The following is a 21,210-nucleotide window of genomic DNA, read 5'->3' as shown; positions in this document are numbered from 1 at the left end:
GGGATGTGTACTTACACCTCATTAAGTAGAAGATAAATTATTCAACCTGTCCTTTACTTACAGGCTCGTGTTCAAAGCAAGTGTAAAGGTTATTACTCTGATCGTTTTATAAGGAACAAAACAATTTTCCCTTCATTAAGAGATGGTAGAGCTTCGTAAACCGTCGCAACAACGGTGTGTCAGCAATTTTTGCCTTAGAAAACCAATGTACCGTTATTGTGTCATAGTTTGACGAGAAAAGCATGTAATTAACGATTATTTAACCAATATATATTTTTTTCAGTTTAACACCTATTACAATAAACATTGGTACTCTTAACCTAACTTTTTTGTTTATGGGGGAAACCTTCAAAGTTCCGGTTAGTGCATACAAATGAAGTTTTCTTAATTACTATCGGGTCGCAAGTGGCAGCGACCCTATTTCTGCGGCCCGAGGACCTTCCTAGACATAATTTGCTGTTCACTATCAAGAAACAAAAAAAAGTTTATATTGTTCCATGTTCAGTGTTCACTATACTTGAAATTATAGAGACGCTTTATTCTACGACAGTTTTTTCTTCCCCGTCAAATTTCGGAGACTCTTTTTGGTTGTACTTGACTATCTTTTCTATTTTCGCCTTCTTTTCAAACGTACTTCCGAATGCGGCCCGACATTACCTCATAATATAGGTACTATGGCCCTTGCTCGCAAAAAGGTTGCCGACCGCTGCTATATAGATTGATGATTTGTTTCCATCAGAATTAGACATCATTATGTATAACGCCAACGGCAATGGTAATAAATTATACAAATAATCGTAGCTCGAAATAATTAACTAATTGCGCTGTTTGTAGATAATAAATAGAAGACAGCAGAATGACATGAATGCTGGTCTGTTTTCATCTCTACTATTATAGACCAAGAACGTTCTGAAGGTAACGTCTAATGTTACGATACAAGCTAATTTTGTTACTAAGAATTCGACGATTGACGGGCTAATAGTCAGGGCTAAAGGTCTTTACATAATTGTTTCTTCTTTATTTTCATACTTATTTTTTTTTTCGAAAACAAATAACTTTATGCGGTTGGTCTGTATTTCATAATAATTGCATTTTTAAGGCTCAAATAATTACTATACAAAGAATTGACATAATTTTCGATTTTTTGTTATATATAACTTATAAAGATAAATAGGCCAAAAACCGTATATTACCTTTTACTTTATCAACCGATTTTCTATTTTTGGTATCTAGACCATAGACAAACTTTAGTGTTAGCAACAACAAATTTTGAAATATCCATGTTAGGTAAACACTAGCTAAAATACTAACTAAATCATTGTAATTTAGCACAAGTTAGTAAGCCCATAAACCTATACAGCTAAGGAAATGAAAGCTAATCAAATTACTCGCACGGTCAACATAGTTGTAACAGTCAAAGCGAAACTAAACTAGTGTTCTACATGCCCTAGACCACTCAACTGCTAGCCTAATGCAATCAATACTAGTCCGCTTTGACATCGGCTAACAGATTGGAGCTATTTTCTACGTGCAGACCTGTTAGTACTTACCTACAGACTAATATACGAAGCGTTGATAACTAAGTAATGACAAAAATAAATTTCCTATCTTAATAGATTCTACAGCTTTTTTTTATTTTTATAGTTTAAACTTAATATGAGACAGATGGGCTACCTCATGACAAATAGTCACCGTCGCCTGTGGACATTTGCACCACGAGAGAAGTGGCCAATGCACAGCTGGCTTTGGTGGAAAGCTTTTTTGCATCCTTGGTAGAGAAAATTTAACATTTGTAATATTTTACGCATACTCTTTAAATTTTCAGAAAGTTTTATACAGATAAGATGTTCGTATCATTTCTTTGAAGTATCACCACCGCCATTTTGAAGAAAATGATGAATTGCCCTTACAATTTAACCGAAATTCTAAATTTTAAAGAATCTTATGTTTTGTGGGGTCTGTGAAAACTATATAACTTCAGTGTTTAGAGCAAAAGTTATACGTGGATCCAATGTCAGTATATTTCATGCCAGCAGATGGCCGAGCTTAACTTGTTAAAGTTAAAGCTTAACGACAATTCATCTAATGATAACAGCGAATATTATACTTCTACGGGACATTATCTTCTTACGACCATTATCGTATATGGGCCATTATCATCTGCTGACCACTTCTATTTGAATTTCTCAATCACAACGAATTGGTCAAATTGGCTTTAAATAAATGTATGTGAAAATTTTTATAATATCTTACGAGTATCATATTGGATTGTAAGAGTTATTTTTTCAAAATATAAACCGTAATCACAGCTTGTTTAAAAATAATAAAAGTCAGGAGTGATTTTAATTACTAAAGAAATAATCATAACATTAATTTATTTTAGAAATAATTTTTATTATCAAAAGTAGAGTTACATTTACTATACCTAAATATTTAAATGCACACTTCTTTATCAAAGAAATTTTAGAATAATATTCAAATTATCTAATTGAACATGTTATTACAAAAGAATAGAGACTTTAAATATAAGAATTTAATTCCTGATATCATCCGTGCTCCCAGCAACATTTCTTTATCTACAGTCATGTAGATTCGCACAAATTGTAGCGATGAGAATATGTAAATGGAGGAACCTCGTTGTACGAACAAGAATATTAGGTTTGGTAAATTTGAACGCTGGGATTACTTGCAGTAGTGTAGCACATAAAATAAGGAATAAGAAGAGAAATAGAAGCATTCAATGTACAGTTAGCTTCAAAAGTAGATGAACAGGTTTCAAAAGTACCTATACACCCTAACGTTCATAAATTGCTGAACACCCGTAGCATCATAATTAGATTAACATCATAAAGCGTTAAATTTAGATGAACACTAACGCGGTAAAAGTAGCTGAACACTGAAATGCACAAAAATATCGAACGTCACTATATGATATGTCATTATTCAGCTACTTTTGACACTGTAGTATTCACCTACTTTTGAAACTTTACGACATATTTTTGAAATCTTAGCATGTTCATCTACTTTTGGAGTTGATTGTACACAACGAATTGTCAAATTATTATCCAATAACACAAGAAATCTTCATTGATAGTTATGGATTTTTCGAAAATTATATGGTTGAAGAAATTGGTATTTATTTAATATATGTAATATGATTAAAGTGAACTTTATCTCTAGTATATTAATAGTATGTTAAATTGGAATAGCCAGCAATAAGAAACTTCATTCTAAAACTTGTATGTGTTTTAAGTTAATTATGAAATAAAGTTATTAAGATAATATTGTATGTATTATGGCACCAATTTAATAATTAAGTTATGTAGATACAGGTACTCTCTAACTCACAAACCCGTGATCAATCTCATGTGTATAAAGTGACACCAATATATAGTTGGCAATATCAAAATTGGTAGGCGAATACAACAAATTGGGAACTGAGATTTACAAACAGATGGGCGACAAATAAATTGGATGGAATTTGTCTCAGTTGCGATGTAAAATAAGGTTGGTTGGGGTAACATCGGAGCTGGGGTAAAACCTTACGATTTATATTGTAAGCTGACGTAAATCAAATGCATAGGTTTAGAAATACCTGGTGTTGGGTACGATATCGTCAATGAAAAAATTGTGAAAAATTTTTTTGGCCAATTTACAGTATTTTTTGTATTAAATTAGGGTTTTATCCGAACTACAAAATTGCCCCAAAAATCTGAGATAATAATGTAAAGTTTTTAGTCGTACATTGTTTTGGCACGCATAAATAATAATAGCTTTTGCTTGCTCTGTCCACCTCGGCCTATCCTATATTAATCCAGATCATAAACTATCTGTTTGCGAATTTTCATCCAAATTCGAACAATATTTTTTGCGTCAAACAGTAACGATTCATCCATTCTCATGATGGTATTAGTAAGAAGTAAGATAATAAAATACAATAGTACTTGTATTTTATACTTAATGAAATTATAAAATAGAGGAAATACAAAATTGGGGAAGTATTAGTTTTATTTTTTTTAAATAGTGTTAAATTGTTTTTTGTTTAAATTTGTATTTTTATAAATTAAGTAATATTACGACAAAAAAAATCAAAACTTAAATTGGGGAATTTAAAATGATAGATCAAATCAAATCAAATCAAATTTCTTTATTCAAAATAGGTTCTTTACAGAGCACTTTTTAATGTCATTACATCTACCACCACTTCACAAAGTGTTTCTTTATGGAGAAGAAGCATATTAGACGTATCGATTATTACAATTATATTGAAGTGACAAAGACTGAGAACTGAAGTTGAACACTACGAATTGCAAATTTTTCATGTGAGATGCCCAATTTCACTATAGTCGTACACAGTTGAAATTCGAGGATGAAAGCAGCAATTGGAATCGAACAGCTATTTCCTTTTCCACAGATTGATCTATTTCCTGTCAACTGTCAACTTTAACTGTTACCGTCGATGAGAGATAAAGTAATTTATCATGGCTTGCTTATCGTTAGGAACTTTTACCGGCTTTTGTTCACTGTGGAATCGGTGATTAATGATGGTTTAAGATGGGAGGTTAAAGTCGCAATAAATTACTTACTCTTCGTACTAACTTCCTTTGTTTAAGTTGAGCTTCCGTTTAAGAAAATTGGCTTTTATTAAGCTGTCAGTTACTAAACAAGTAAGAAATGTATTACGTAACATCGAGTTTGTAGTTATTGACGAAGGTTGCTCCTTATACATAAATTGTAGTTATATTATTTGACTTGGGATTTACTTCAAGGCCTACTGGAAACCCGTGTCTTCTCTTTTTTTTTCGAGAAAAGTAATATTGATGAATCCATGCCCGGATATTAAAAGTAGATGCGATGCAAATATGTTTACAATGATAATAAGACCTTGTCAGACCTTCGACTTATTCTTGGGATTATAAATGTATACATCGTATCATGTAAACAATAATATGAGTAGATGTATATACATATACCCCTTTTATCGATTTTTCATGCTAATTAGCATCCTTTATATGTACCAACCATGCATTCAAATACAGTCAGTGCAATAATAATTATAAAGTAAACATTGAGCTAAGATAATAAAATTATTTAAAGATATTTTTATAAATGTTTCGGTTCTAATATTGCTTTCATTATTAAAAAGATGTATTACCTTACATGGGCTTGCGAAATATATGTAAGATATTTTAAGATCAGTAAAAACGTAAATTAAATCTATATAATTCGTTTAATAATATCCGTTTAGCTGCCACATATTATTAGTTTCAAAACTAGATGGCGCTGATTCCAATGAAAATAAATTACAAGATACGCATAGATATAACCTATAAATATATATAACCTAGTATAAAATGTCATTGAAGATACGTATGTGCACGCGATTTTCGTTCCCTGCTAAAATACACTTTTATCTGTTTTCCCAGAGCTCCAAAATAGTGTAACTCCACTAACGTAGTGCTAGTTCACGAGACCGCAACAAAAGCAGGGAATGTAGTGTTCCTTCCAGGAAAAACGTCGATTAGCGTAATGGATAGCAAAAACGTTCGGAGACAGCGACGATGGCACAATGGCAACGTTAGGTAGAACATTTACGGGCTCGCATTGTTGTGCTAATATTCAGAACGGGCCACTGTTCATCTCATGAATATTAACTGATATTAATTGTCTCTCAGACAGCCATTGCCGGCTGAAAATATCCGTACAATGAGAAGCACGACTTGTTACTCACACATTGTTGTTTCATTGGTATGGTATGTCAAGTGTCGCTCTCATTTTAAACACTTGTCAACAACACCACTGACCTTTATCGATAGACTCGTTATTTTCAATTATTGGACCACTTAAATATAGTAGGTATATCTATAAACAACTATCAAAGACAAAACAGTTCAGTAGCTTCGTTTCTTTGGTTTAATCGACCTGTTTTCTTTTTTCGATAGATATTAAGTATCATTCCCAAAAAACAGATTTAGAGCTACGCAAAATACTTATTGCATTAAAACTACACAGCTATTTAATCTATAATTAAAAGTAAATAAAACAAAGTACAAACTATTTTCTAATTGTTGTTTGTCATAGCCCTTGTCATAGCCCTTAAAATTGTATGTAAACCCTACGGTTAGGTACTTATACCAAACTACAATACAAAACTACTTATGGTTCTGTCAAACGCATATTCGCCATTGGATACATTTACCTTCAACAAACAAAAACCTTTCAGGGCAGTTACACCCATGTTTAAACATATCGTCTTGAACATGTGTGCCATTCCTTAGCTGCCGGTATCGACCGTATACATAAGTAGTTTGGTTTGTGATATCCACGATCCCTACATTTCTATTCGGAACACGAATTTTATTACCCACAAAAGCTATTTCACTTGTTAAGTTTTGGGACATCCAGTTGTATGTGATAGTGTCCCAATAACTTTGGACGTACGTGTGTGAAGTACTTTTTAAAAAGATTTAAGTAACAAATGACCATGCAGGAACATCAGATGGTAAGTTACTGCGTCCTATTTTATAAATATGTGTAATCAACTCTATATAGAAAAGGGGTTCTAGCTGAAGTCGATCACAGAATATGCTTCATATGTGAGTCAGCCGGTATCTACACCTGTAGCCTTGTACCTGTACCATGAGTTTTCAAAATATCCCACAATTTTACGTTACGTTTACTCAATCCATTATTCTGTTCCGTTTGCTTCAGTAGACTGAGTAAACGTAACAATAAGTAAGTGCTCAAGTCTTTTTGTCTGCCTCACATGTTCGCAGAAAAGAGACAAAACATGAAGCGCCATCTTGTCAATTTAGACATTTAATGTTACGTTACTGACACTATCGTTCTGATACAATCCGCTACGGGCGCTGATTGGAATTTGTATGGGCAAATACGTAAACAAATACCAAAACAGTTGTACTTGTCAAAACATACAAACTCATGGTAAGGGTACTGCTCACAGAAACGCAAGAATTCACGTTAGAAATACGTAGAATAGAAAATACATAATGTTATAGAATTTACTGCAATTTTTCTCTTTAATGCGAGTCTTAATGTAGGTAATTCAGGCATTATCACAGGCGGCTTTGTTTGAAATGAAAGTAACTGTCGTTGGATGTTATTAACGGCATGCCGGCTGCTTTGGGAGAGGGCTCTTCAGACGACGTCGTTAGTACGGTTTACTGCTATATGTGGACGAGTATGGCACAAATACTGCCGTTAGTATAGTAGAACATTTACAATTTGGGTCAATTCACTCGAATAAACAGGAATAAGATTTTGAAATTTGTTAACGTCGAGTATAATCACTTTAGATTATATAGAAACGTGTATTTTTTATAAAATCCATGTACAGAACGAGCATGCAGTTCATCTTATACTAAGTTTGGTGCCAACCATCGACATCTGAAATAAACATTAAAATAACTAGAGCCTTGCCTGAGGTTGGCTACATAGGATTGCCACAAGGACAAAGTTAGTATAACGGTCGAGTAAGAATCATAACCTAACCTAACCAAACCCTTCAAACAGTTCGGTCTTAACTATGATAAAATCCAGATAAAAGTTGGTTTGTACAAAGCATTGAGTCTGGAAATTTTTCAGGTTCAGCAATGCCTTACAATGCCGGGGATTATGTAAGGTGTGAAATAAAATATCAAGTTAGTCCTGCAATCAGCAGTAGACGAATCTCTGCGTACGTAACAGACTGTCAGTCAACAAATTATGAGAGAAACTGTACTTAAACATGATAAATACATTTTAAGATATTACGTTCCAGTTGCATGGATAATTATCGGCAGAGTCGTGAGTATCCGTTTGTACCCGACATAATGTAAAAATGTATCCATTCCGCAATATTCATAATAAACACGACAGCTTTGTCCAGAGCTTAACAAACAAAGAAGAATATGGGACTTACCCACAAATCCATGAGTGTCTGCGTCGTGGTATCGAAGCGAGGGTGAGCGCGAAGGGTGGCAGCGCGGCGGGCGGGTCGTCGAACTCATCTTGTGCACCACTCACGCGCAACTCCGGCACGCGGAGTTGATGGCGACCACTCATCACTACACTTTATACTTCTATTTATTTTCTTACATAATATATCCCACTTTTCAATACAATATCGCGTTTCGAATTCGCTATAACTTTACAGCCCTTTTCAACTCTCATATTTATCTTCTTCACAAACAATTCATTTTCAATCACTTCATGTGATTAACGAACTTGTGAAAAATACAGCTTTTCGCACCTATAAATTGAGTTATACGTAACTTTTGGTGTTTATGTAAAACGTCATTCAGTTTTAAAATATTACTAGGAACCTCAAAACATTTCACATTATTTAAAAGTTCAGTAAACATCGTATGTTTTACGTTAGGATTCTATTTCTACGCCGTTGTTTTGCATAAATAATGACTAATAATACCTAACATATTTAAAAAATAAATGGAATGTGTTGTTTACCGTGATTATCGTATATTATGTCTTGACCCGTTTGCACTTAAAAATAATTTAATACGTGAGAAATTTCAATAAAATTCGTTTGCGTGTTTAAATGAAAAGCGTTGTTCAGAGATTTCAGAGCTGGATTTAATGATGCTGCGAGTAAATCTGCAAGGAATCGTTATTTTCCAAAGCAATTCAATTCTACATCTTTCCGAGGTTCCTATTGACAATAGAGCTGAAAGGCTTTGTTGGAGGGGCCTCGTCGTGACATCCGCTTATACTCGCCGCCATTATTCTAGATTCGTTTTATTCAAGACACCCTCGGTAAGATTTTAACTTTTCACCGTATAAGCAGAAGCTTGAACAACCTAACACGAGTGATATTTAATAAAATATATAGGGACCTAGCATTGAGTATGGACTTATATAATTTTAAATTTTAGAAAGCCTATTTTGCCGTTAATGTATTCATCGCGTTTGAAGTGTATTGTATAGAAGTCAAAATATATACGGTATGCCGGAAGTTGAAATTACTCTCAAAGAGATAGCGAAAGACTTTGAGAAGCAGAAAAACTAGAGAACTTAATAAAATTATTTTCATCAGATTTAAAAATTCATATGCAACAAGTAAGAACCCCATACCTACAATTGTCTACTTTGATAGCATCGTAAAATAAGCGGAAATATGTATGAGAGGGTATATTTGACCGGGACATTGTCGCATCTGTTGGCTTCTTGCCTAATAGGTATCTACGCCGCGGCCCTGCTTTCAGGGTTGAACAGTGAACAGTGAACATATCTTACGTTGTAAAAGTCGTAAAAGTAAATTGACATTATTACTGTGGCGAACAGTTGGTAAGATTCCGATTTTTTGTGAAAATAAGGGATTTCTGTTACGTAAAATGTAATTTAATTCAGACGTTCATAAAACAAAATCAAAGTTTAATTTAGATGATACTCTTGCGTCTTAGCGTAATGTTTTTTCAAGCCATGAGCTTAGAAAAATATTACGCTAAAATTAGATATTTTGTAGGTAGGCATAAGTAGGCGTTTGTTCTAAAATACGAACATTACGTTTACTTGACGCAAGTTTTCTCGGAACAAAATGAATAAATCGCTTACGTACTGTGTTAACCTTACACCTACAATCTACATTTCCATTTTATCTATAATACACCACACGAGTTTTGTTTAGATTGACAATTACATACCTATACCAAAATTACGTACTTAGGTGAAATGGTTATCTAACGAAAGTTTGTCTGAGTCTATTCTTTCTATTTAAAAACATTCAAATTTTTCTCCAACAGAACAAACACAGTCTTGTTCTCACCATTTGCAGTCCAAGCTGTGCCAAAAATGTTTATCCTAAACATCTTCCAACAATGCTCTTAAGATAGTGCTTAAAAATAAAGATAATATTACTAAGATAAGTGCAAGTTCGTTTTCATTCTACAGTTCTCTAATGTAGTGAACAAACAGATGTAAGAAAAGATTCCATTATACATAAATAGATAAGCAAGAAATGAATTAAAATACTTCAAAAATATCGAAGTTACAAACATTAAAAAAAAAACGCTTGCGTGGGTGCCATGGATACACACATAGACAAATACACAAACACCCAGACCCAGAAACAGAAATCTAAATTAATCATTTAGATATCTATCTGGCCGGGGATCGAACCCGGGACCCTCTGCGTGGCAGACCGGTATGGTGACCGCTGCGCCACGCGGGTCGTCGCTATAATTACATTTTTATGGAAATAAATTTATTGTTTAATCAAATTTAAGTTACGTTATTTACCTACGTACTACGTTAAATAATAACGTGTAACAATTATGTAGCTACATAAATCTACTCTCGAAAGCCAGTGTAATATTCATAATAATTATATTCAAATTAAACGTAAATACTGAGAAGATATTTGAATGTTCTAAGATTTATATAAAATAGGTACCTACTTTCTCTATATGTATTATATAAATTTCGAACATTGAATTTATAAGATTAAATTTTCAGAGGATCCTTAACGGATCCATTAAAACTTTCCTTTTTTACTTGGAAAGCACGAAACCCTCGTAAAAGGAATTGGCAATCGTTTTTGATACCACTTCGAACGGCTATTCACTTGAAAATAACTGAAAAATAATTAAGTCGATAGAGATACAGCTATATAACGGATTTAGAAACATTTTTTCTTTATCTCACTTTTAATAAAAAGTATTTAATTAGCTTTATTTTTTAATCTTAACTTACGTAGGTAAATACCTTCCAAAATGTAGAGTCGGACAAAATAGTTATTTTAGTAACACATTTGGTATTGTACATAATGTATATTAAGACTCAATTCCATTGATCAGTCTCTTATTGAGGCAATATTGTACAATATCACAAATCATTACATTCCAATTTTCCTTCGTTTCCATATGACAAAATATTTCCGAATGTTAAACGCAATCAGTAGTTCGATACTCCGTATACACAAACATGAAACACGAAGCTATCGCTGACCTTAAGTTGTCAGGGTCTGTTTCAATGTCGCAAGCTTAAATAAAGAGGCAATAAAGCTTGGGTAGGGCAGGGAGGCACTATTAATCGCAAATCGCGAACTTCGCGTGCTGAGCGCCTGACAGATACACGGCACGCACACCACCGAATATACGTGCTGTTATAAAATCGACAGGCGCTTCGTGCGCTCCACTTCAACTAAATAAATAGAATAACGATGTCGAAAAAAGGTTCCCTAAATGGGAATACAATAGTTTTTCGAATGTATTGCACTTCGATATTTTTTCCTTTATTTTTATTTCATACTCTAGGTGCTTTCATTTTTCATCCATCTTTTAATTTCTAATTTTTGCACAATACAGATTAAATTGGCAAGCACGATCGTGACCCGTAATGCCAAAATCTAGTGATCGCGTAACATCATCATAGGCTTACCTACATGGGAGGCATAACGGTACTTGTATATAGGTTAAAAAGTCAATTTGTTTTTCGGTCAAAATATCGCAACCATTTTTGTTCGCACGAATGATATAATTTATTCGCGGACACGCCGCATTGAAATGAAACCATTATTAAGTACGTACTTTAAATTTTGCTAGCCTAATGATAACGTAAACAAAGGGCGGTCACGGAAGCCACAGATAATTTAGGAGACTGCGTATAGCATTCTGAATGAGCACAGTAATAACAATAAACAATAATGTAACTAACGGGTGACGTACGTTCAATTAGTACCCATAGACACAATGTAGAGTTAGTTGGGGTGATACCGGACCTAGGGGTTACTACCATCTCTTAAAACAATATTATTTTAATCTTACTTTTACTTTTTTTGCAGGAAATTTAACTTTTTAAGCAAAATATGACAATTTCAGTTGGTTTTATACCATGGAAAAGCGAAAAATTAATAAGGGTTTAAGTTTGTTCAGTTTGTTCAGTTGTGTATGACGAAATATTTTACTGTTTTAAGGAAGAAATAAAACTTTCGTAAACTATGATGGTTTTTAAAAGATGGTGGTAGGCCCCCTGGAATAAATAGATTAGATATTGTAGACTAATTTGACCATATATTTTAAATTAGCGACATTGGCGACATTTTTAAATTGGCGACATCATATTATTATTGGCGACCATATAGGTATTTTTAAAGTAAATAATTTGTTGGTGACACTTTTCCTCCTGATGCCCGGTCTATTATTAGTACTACATACTTTATTTTGTATTTTGGCAATTTTAAAAAACATCAAATTAATTAATAATTTTGATCAAACGGTTTTACCTAAGCTCCGAAATTACCTGAACATACCTTACTATTGCGCTATTTTGAATCTAATGACGAAATTCAATAGGTTTCATATCGTTACATTATTCTGTTTGGTACCTATTTACATGGATTACAATTTTCATAAGATTTAAGTAGCAAACGATCATACAGTCCACTTGATGGTAAGAAGGGATTATTGTATCATTAACAAACTCCATAAAAAGCAGGAGTTCTACCTAATGGCTACCACAGATGCGTTACAACCCCCTGAGGGCTAAAATGGTTGACTCATATGTAAGTAGTTAGTAGTTACAACAACCTAAATTATTACAACCTTTCATAAATAATACCTTAATTAAATAGGTAATCATAAAACATTAATAAAAGCTCTACTCGTGTAAAGAAAGAAATCACAATTATCTGATACCGTGATCAGATACAAATATATTGACACAGTGTTTTCATTTACAGATAACTTTATATGGCTGATTAGATTAACACTTACACCGTATTTATCGTACAGTTAAAGCAACGTCATCTGATGTAATTTAATTAAACGGCAGTTATGTAATAATGTTACATATACTATCTATTTTTACTAAATAAACAAGTTGGCGGAAAACTGATAGATAACTACTGACTTATGTGTATATTTATGTTTATCTGGGGAATATATAATATATTTTATTAGATTTTAATTTATATAATATTAAATAATTGAAGGAAAATTATTTTAATAGTTTTTTAATATTTATTGGACGTGTACCTACAAAGGTACAGATAACGTTTTAAAACTTTGAGAAATATCAAAATAGCAATAAGTAAGGCAAAGACAAAACAGTTCAGTACAGTTATTGTCTTTTATTTGACAAGTAATTTTCTTTTTTTTACTTTTCCTATTGACTAGCTTTAAAGTTAACTTGCGGTTTAGTGTACATCCTAAATTTTTCAAAGATCCAATTACAATTTCATTTATATTCGAACTAGCACATAGTACTTTAGTTTATGAACCACGAAATTCGATCGATTATTGCCACTATTGAACACATTACACTTGACATTGGCAACAGCGATCCGATCAAGAATATCGATTGCCATTTTAAGAAGCGAATATCAATCCGTGAAACTAAATTTGTATAACAAATTATACTTTCATGAAAATTTGAACAATTATTTCATTATCATGTGAAATATATCTTGCATCAATATAATATGTAACAACTTACGCAAAATATTAATCTAACATAAAAAAATCTTGTATTTAAAAATAATATAGTGATTATAGAGTTATTACCAAGAATATCACTTAGGTACGTAATAAATCTATCTTGCCATGTGATATGATCAACTCACTGTATAAAATCAAAGAGATTCACAGCAACATCTTACTGTGAAACAATTCATCTGTTACGGTCATCAGAAACCACAATCAAGTAGTTTTTCTGATAATGTAGAAGCAGCAAACGAGCATGCAGTCCACCTGATAGTAAGTAGCTACAGCCGCCCATGGACATCTCTGATCAATCTCAGACAAGATAAGATGTTGGTCTGAGGTTGGCCACAGATGCGTTGCTACCCCTGAGAACTAAGTTGGAACACCATATATAAGTATGCCTCCCTTACCACAGCCTACAAAGCGGAACAAATCAACAGCATTTAACACTGCAGTTACAAGACAGAAATAGGTGAGGCGGTGATGTCTCCGGAGTCGAACCAAAAAGTCAATTCAGTGGTTATGACAAAAAAATCAGTTTATGAGAGATTAAGTCGCTGCCAACTTTTAAGCGCCCACAGAAGAATATGAATCATGACAAAATCCATGTAGAAAGTGGAAATAAAAATGCTGAAAGGCAATATCGGAGCGTTCTGAAGAGAAACCAATTTAATCTTAAACCACCGACATGAGGGTCTGAAACGCCCGGCAAATCTCCTATCTTCCAAGCAGTGTTCATTTTTAGTACCGTATTTTTCCGCATCTATCAATATCTCTCTTGTTATTGATATTCGAAAATAATAACGCAAAAATATCTAAAAGTAATAGTTTCGAGCTCGTTTTTTGCTGTTCGTTTTCCATGTCTAATTCTAAACACAATTGTTGATTTAAGATTACTTGTTTATATGTAATACGCATTTTATGTTATATAATAATTGTATGTGAAACAAAGTAAAAGTTGATTTTAGTTTTATTTTCGTTAATGATGCTTTGTACCGAATAAACGATCTATTTTTCTTTCATTTAGTATACCTACACACATAATTAGTTAACCATACTTTTGCTACAGGACCTATCATGTGTTCCTGAAAAAAAATAACGTCGGTGGCTAAATCCTATGTATTTTCAAATCTATGTACCTGTGCCTATTTATAATCAAATATATACATAGATATAATATTATCTATGCTAATATTATAAAGAGGAAAACTTTGTTTGTTTCAAATTCAAATCTCATTTATTCAAAATTGATTCATATAGAATACTTTTTGAAAGTCAACAAACTACCACCGCTTCGGAAGGTATTTCGCTATGGAGAAGAAGCGGCGCAAGAAACTCCATACGTGTGCATATTTGCATCTTTTAAAGAGTAAATAATATACAATTTTACATAGTGATACATATAATTAATTTTTGATGTTGGAGCTGGAGTTGTCATACCATACGGATTTATCATTTAAGTACTGATTTATTATAATAAGCTTTTTTACATAAAGTTAATTTTATAGTAGATTTAAACCTTTTCTCGGATAGATCGATAATGTCTTTTGGTATTTTATTGTAGAAACGAATACAGTTCCCCATAAAAGAATTACACACCTTGCTTAATCTAAATTGAGGTATGGCCAATTTATTTTTATTTCTAGTATTATGACTGTGCCTATTATAATTTTTTTCCAAAGAAGAATAATTTTTGCGAGCATATAAGATATTTTCATAAATATATTGACTAGGCACTGTCAAAATATTTATAGATCTAAACAGTTCTCGTAAGGACTCACGGGGGCGAAGACTATAAATGGCTCTAATTGCACGTTTTTGAAGTATAAAAATGACATCTATGCTAGCAGCGTTACCCCACAGCAGAATACCGTTAGACATAATGCTATGAAAATAACTAAAGTAAACAAGCCTAGCGGTTGGTATATCGGTAAGATGTCTTATCTTCTTTACCGCATAGGCTGCCGAACTAAGTCTACTACATAACTTTGCTATCTGAGGGCTCCATTGTAGATTAGAATCTAAATTTATCATATATATATATATATATATATATATATATATATATATATATATATATATCATCAACCCATTACTGTCCCACTGCTGGGCACGGGTCTCCTCTCAGAATGAGAAGGATTAGGCCATAGTCTACCGCGCTGGCCAAGTGCGTATTGGTAGACTTCACATACCTTTAAGATTTTTTTTTTTTATAAATCTCTCAGGTATGCAGGTTTCCTCACGATGTTTTCCTTCACCATTTAAGCAAGTGATAATTAATTTCTAATACGCACATAAATTTGAAAATCAGAGGTGCGTGCCTGGGATTTGAACCTCGGACCCCTCGATCGAGAGGCCGCGTTTCTTAACCACTAGGCTATCACGGCTATATCTAAATTTATCCCTAAGAAAACTGTTTCATCTACAAATTCTAAGTGATCATTGTTAAGGGTAACATTCATCGTCAGCTTTTTAACATTAGGCAGAGCAAATCGGACACATTTAGTCTTTTTATTATTTAATACAAGATTGTTTGCGCTAAACCAGTTGTGAATTATGTCAAGTGCTTTATTGACAGCGCTCACGTCGTTAGATTGTCTTTTAACTTTAAATATAACGGAAGTATCGTCAGCAAACAACACAACCTTTGATAAGTCCTGCATTACATACGGTAGATCATTAATGTATACCAAAAACAAGAATGGCCCCATTGTATGGCCCTTTGTATATTGTAATGAATAGGCTCAAAAACTACTAGACCGATTTTAAAAATTCTTTCACCATTCAAAAGCTACATTATCCACGATAAACATAGGCTATATTTTATATGAAATATATTTGATAAATAGATTTTGAGGCGAAAAAATGTTGCCGGATCAGCTAGTATTAAATATTAATAAATTGTATTATTGAGCTAAATTAGATATTTTATGACTGAAACGTCCAAGTTTACAACGTTTACAGCAATTTATAATCATCTAGTCTAGACACATAAATTAAGTAGGCTTGCGCTTAAGTATGAAATCCGAACCCTGAAGTACGTAATCCCTATCACACTGAATCCCTTTGTGAAGGGTCTGGGTTTTTAAAGCAGGATTATTTGAACAAAAGTTAGTTATCGAAGTATTACGAAAATTCATTCATCATTATTTTAGATCGTTTAAGTATTATTTATTTAGGGGATGAATTTTCATTAATCATTTTATGAATTCTTCAATATCATTTAAGAATCTACTGTACAAAAATCTACACTTTACTTACGTTTTTTTCACAATTATTTTGAATACCTATTTCAAACAAGTTTAATTATATTTTTTAATAAATATAGTTGAATTTTAGCGTGAGCTAAAGGAATTTCATAGTGAAGCCGTATAAAACTAAACTACCAACTAAGTAGTTAAGTTGGTAATCTGAGTCCTGCAGCAATTAATCCCTACCATATTGAATCCGCTTATGAAGCGAACACAGCTTTTTGTACACAGGAGTTTGTTCAGTCTGGAAAGCAGGGATAAAATAAACAAATTTTACAAAACACGTAATAAACATTGAGCATTATTTTGGTTGAGTTAAAATTAACTTTTCCTTTATTTTGTTTAAGGAATCACATATATAAAAATTGGTACTTTCTATTCGCATATTCCTTTTCTAAAAACATACCTACATCTCCAAACTAAGTTAACGAATTACTTAAGATATATTGTAGTCGAAAAAATATGTCCAAAAAATGTACCTACTATTAAGAATATTAAACAAAAATTCTTCTTAAATAAATAAACATCACTTTCTACAATAAACACCCTATATAACCATATAACAGACATTCATATACATGCTTTAGACGAAAACAAATCACCCAGACCAACACAGAAATATAAATTCATCATTTTGATGCCTGGCCGCGTATTGAACCCAGAGCCCGTTGGTGTCAGACCGGTATGACGACACGCGTGTCATCATGACGAATGACGATGAGTTATGAGCAGAGTATAACAATTTTAACAAATTGCGCGTAACACTACGTACGCCATAATATACACAGGATGTGAGCATTTGCCAACGTTTCGTGTGCTATTAAAATTTGTCTCTGTTTAATGGTACTTTACATATATGCATCCAACAAAAATAAGGTAAATGAAATATCTTTCGGTGAGTAAAGGTTAATTTTATAATATCGAAAGAGCAAACGAGACTACAAACCAATTAAGATTAAATAAGTGGTATAGATACTTCCGCCCCAACTAAAGTTAAGATTGGAGACCTACCCGATATAGGCAACTGAGGACTAGATAGCAATGCCTCATGTAAATGTGTCTGACTTACTCCCTTCAAACCAGAACACAGCACTGCTATTATGAGAAGATGGTGGTGGTGTTTCCGCAGTGAACACAAGGGATTCTACCACCATAAAAAATACTCAGTTGTAAGAAAGATACAAATATTGATTTTGTCATACTATTTTAGTTATTCGTGATATTTTCGGACGCAGAACATACAAATGTAATAAAGGTCGCAAAGTAGGGTGTTGCTGTTGAATTATTCAGTCACCTTCAATAGGATCTTTAAGCTAAGTGATACTGATCTTCAAACTACATTGTTGCCTAATGGCTCGTACAATAAAAACACCGACGAAAAACTTATACAGGGAGACGGAACTAACGAGTATCTTAGGGTAGTGTTACACTCGTTAAATATATTAGTCCAATGTACATTTGATCAAATAAGTTGGATGACTTTATCTAATTTGCTATCAACACCGATATTTGATCAACTATTTGCCAGCTAGAAGAATTCGTTTTTAGGCTAAAAACAATCGCCAAAACCAGTCGCTCCACGTCCATCCATTTTCACAACTATGCAAATTATAAAGAAATCTTAGACAAAGATATTAGACGAGAGGAATGGGCATCTATCAAAGAGATGTGATCAAATGTTGGACATTGAAATTGGACAATGCTATTTTTTTTTATAATATAAGAGTAGCAGTCGAGCATGCAGTCCACCTGATGGTAAGTGGCTACTGCCGCCCATGGACGTCTGTAATCAACCCCAGATAGGATTAGATATTCCTACCTGAGGTCGGCCACAGATGCGCCCTGAGGACTAAGCTGGAACGCCTCGGAAAAGTCTATCTCCCTTACCACACCCTTCAAACCGGAATACAGCAGCGCCTAGCACTGCTGTTATTAGGCAGAAATAGGTGTGGCGGTGGTGCCGCCGGAGTCGAACCACAAAGGGTTCTACCATCTTCAGAAGATATTTGTCGAGTGGAAATCCACCCTTACTTGAAGAACACCACCAAATGAAAAACCACTAATGCTTTAAACTTCTCTAACACAACTGTTTTGTTCGCAGGAACGTATCTCGTTGTTGCACTAACTACTCTTTTCTAGATTTACTAAAGTTTGCTTACCGTTGTACATTTTTGGTTACGAATAAAATTATTCAAAATAAAGTTCGAGATTTCATGAGACCCGACTTATACCTATTAAAAAACTATGAATAAATATATTTAGAAATATTATTTAATCTGTGAAAAAAATATAAGTATGTGAGTAAAATATTTTTACAAACAATTTTGTAAATAGCTAAGGGGCGCCCTACAAACTGTAATAAATGTGAACTATTAAGACTGAATTGAATAAACTTCCATACAGAAAACCATAGGTACTTATTTGTATTTATTTTACAACTTTTTTACCTCTATCTACAATGATAACGGTATGATCTACGAAGTCATTACACACTCAATTACAGTCCAACAAATTGTTAATGGCATAGTAAAACGGAATTATGTTATGGAATATTAAAACTTGTAGTACATGATAATAAATTGATTATTCGAAATATTAACGTTTTTGTGCATAGCAAATTGAATAATACTTTAGTTAAAGATAAAGTATTATTTCTTACATAGTCATGAAAAAGTAACTGTTTCGCTCAATGTGTGACAGACACGCAATGGCCAATTATCGTAACAACTGTGCACTACGTCATAATAACAATGACAAGGAAAAGATCGGTGACAATAAACTTATTATCAAAGAATTACGTTTCCATCCTTTCCTATGTTGTGTTATATTCAACGCTCGTTGGTAATAATCAATTGAAGACAACTTTTGCTCATCAAAAATTGTTAATTACTGTCTAGAAAAATATAAAAATAGAACTTTGGTTGGGAAAAAACTGTTAAATATTACATTGATTAGTAACATTTATGTGATGATTAAATATTTTTTAGTGAATAATAAACATGTGTGAAGTATAGTAGTCACCGTACTAGCTTAATATAGAATCATATAATTTAAGGATTTATTACTTTTATTGTCTAGGCGCAAAAGAAAACCTGATTACGCGCAAATCAGTGTCTCTATTTTTGTATTTGTGTGTGTTGATTTTCCACAACACAGTCACGTATAAAAGCGAATAATTGTTTGTTTATTTACAAACGAATGCATAACCTTTGTTTAAATTAAAATTTTGCATCTCATTATTTGTTTGCACGTCACAAGCAACATCGTACATGTTTTGCATATTTCAATTTTTACGTGGAGAATTGTTCGGGTACTTTAATGTATAATGTTTGCGTAACCGAGTTGCATACTGAATAAGTTTGAACTCGTATGTGCTTCTAGATGAAAACATTTCTCGTTCCTCTCTTGTTAAAAGTTTCGGCAATTCCGCATTCAACTTTGTTTGCAATAAAACAGTTTCTCAGTCCTATAAGAATAGCTGCGGCACACAAAGTATAGTTACAATTCACGAGCGCGCGTCGCACTTACATGTGTTGCTAACGTGCGAATACGAGTGTTGTGTGTGCGTGAGTACGCATGAGCATGTATGTATGAGCACACGTACACGTACCATTATAAATAAAGTTAAAGCGCCCTCGTGAATTAACAGCATCTTTACAAATACGTTATATGAAGCAAAATATAATTGTTAGGTGTATTAAATTCTTAGGTGTATTAAATAGGTGTATTAAATATTTTATATTGGTATTCTTAGGTGTATTAAATATTTTATACGAATTCACATGAACGCTTCAAAAATATTCTTTATCGAGTTTTTGATTGACGATCGACCTACATTGGTATTTTTGTAACTCAATGATTTAGATGTGGATATTTATATGTGGGAAGAAATTATTCTATCAATAAGGTTCCTTGTATACCTTATTTTAAATTAGTATTTTCTTCTTTTACACGTACGCTGTTTTATCTGCGACTGCTAGATGCTTAAAAGTTTGTGGTCGAATATTGGAATCAGACACCAATAATTGTAGTAGCTTAACCGTAGGCAACTACGTCTGAGTACGCTTAAGCTACTGTACTATACAACTAAAGTACAGACTAGTATTAAAAATATATGATATTAGAAGATTCGAATTAGGTTTAGCGATAAATAACCATTTTTGAATTAATCATAGATTGACTAAAATTCTTTAGGTAACCCAATCGCGATACATTTTTAATACACTTCATTTTAGTTAAATATATTAAAAGAATAGATGAAAGTCGCTTCTAATATGGATCTTAGATCAATTGGTAACTTTACTTGTTATCGCGTACGATGACAAGTAAACTTACCAAGTGATCTAAGATCTACTGGACTACTGGATCTACTAAGACTACTGCGTACAGTAGTTCATAGAGTGGAATAGTCATCACATCACTGATTGTTAGTGCTACCGATCTGTTACATTATGCTATTTGCATTAATCAGAACCTATGTGCGATACATATATATGGTATAATGTTTATTGAATCAACCATCT

The 21,210-nt window shown here is 33.0% G+C and overlaps 1 protein-coding gene across 4 annotated transcripts in view; it reads right to left on the bottom strand.

Annotated features, from left to right (window-relative positions):
* The window catches only part of dnc (phosphodiesterase dunce), a 458,672-nt gene that overhangs the window by 240,412 nt on the left and 197,050 nt on the right, over positions 1 to 21,210 (bottom strand). For 2 of the 4 annotated variants that reach the window (XM_073084964.1, XM_073084963.1), the window contains exon 2: positions 7,922 to 8,251. The exons of the other annotated variants lie outside the window; for them this stretch is intronic. In XM_073084964.1, coding sequence (XP_072941065.1) covers positions 7,922 to 8,064 — 143 coding nt within the window. In that variant the 5' untranslated portion in view covers positions 8,065 to 8,251. The remainder of the gene's footprint in view (positions 1 to 7,921; positions 8,252 to 21,210) is intronic. 4 annotated transcript variants of the gene reach the window in all.

Source organism: Epargyreus clarus, unplaced genomic scaffold (assembly GCF_041222505.1).
Source record: "Epargyreus clarus isolate Ecla_fem2 unplaced genomic scaffold, WU_Ecla_fem_2.2 ptg000021l, whole genome shotgun sequence".
In the NCBI taxonomy this organism is placed as follows: Eukaryota; Metazoa; Arthropoda; class Insecta; order Lepidoptera; family Hesperiidae; genus Epargyreus; species Epargyreus clarus.
The sequence above is the reverse complement of the archived record's forward strand: the minus strand, read 5'-3'. Positions and strand labels throughout refer to the sequence as shown.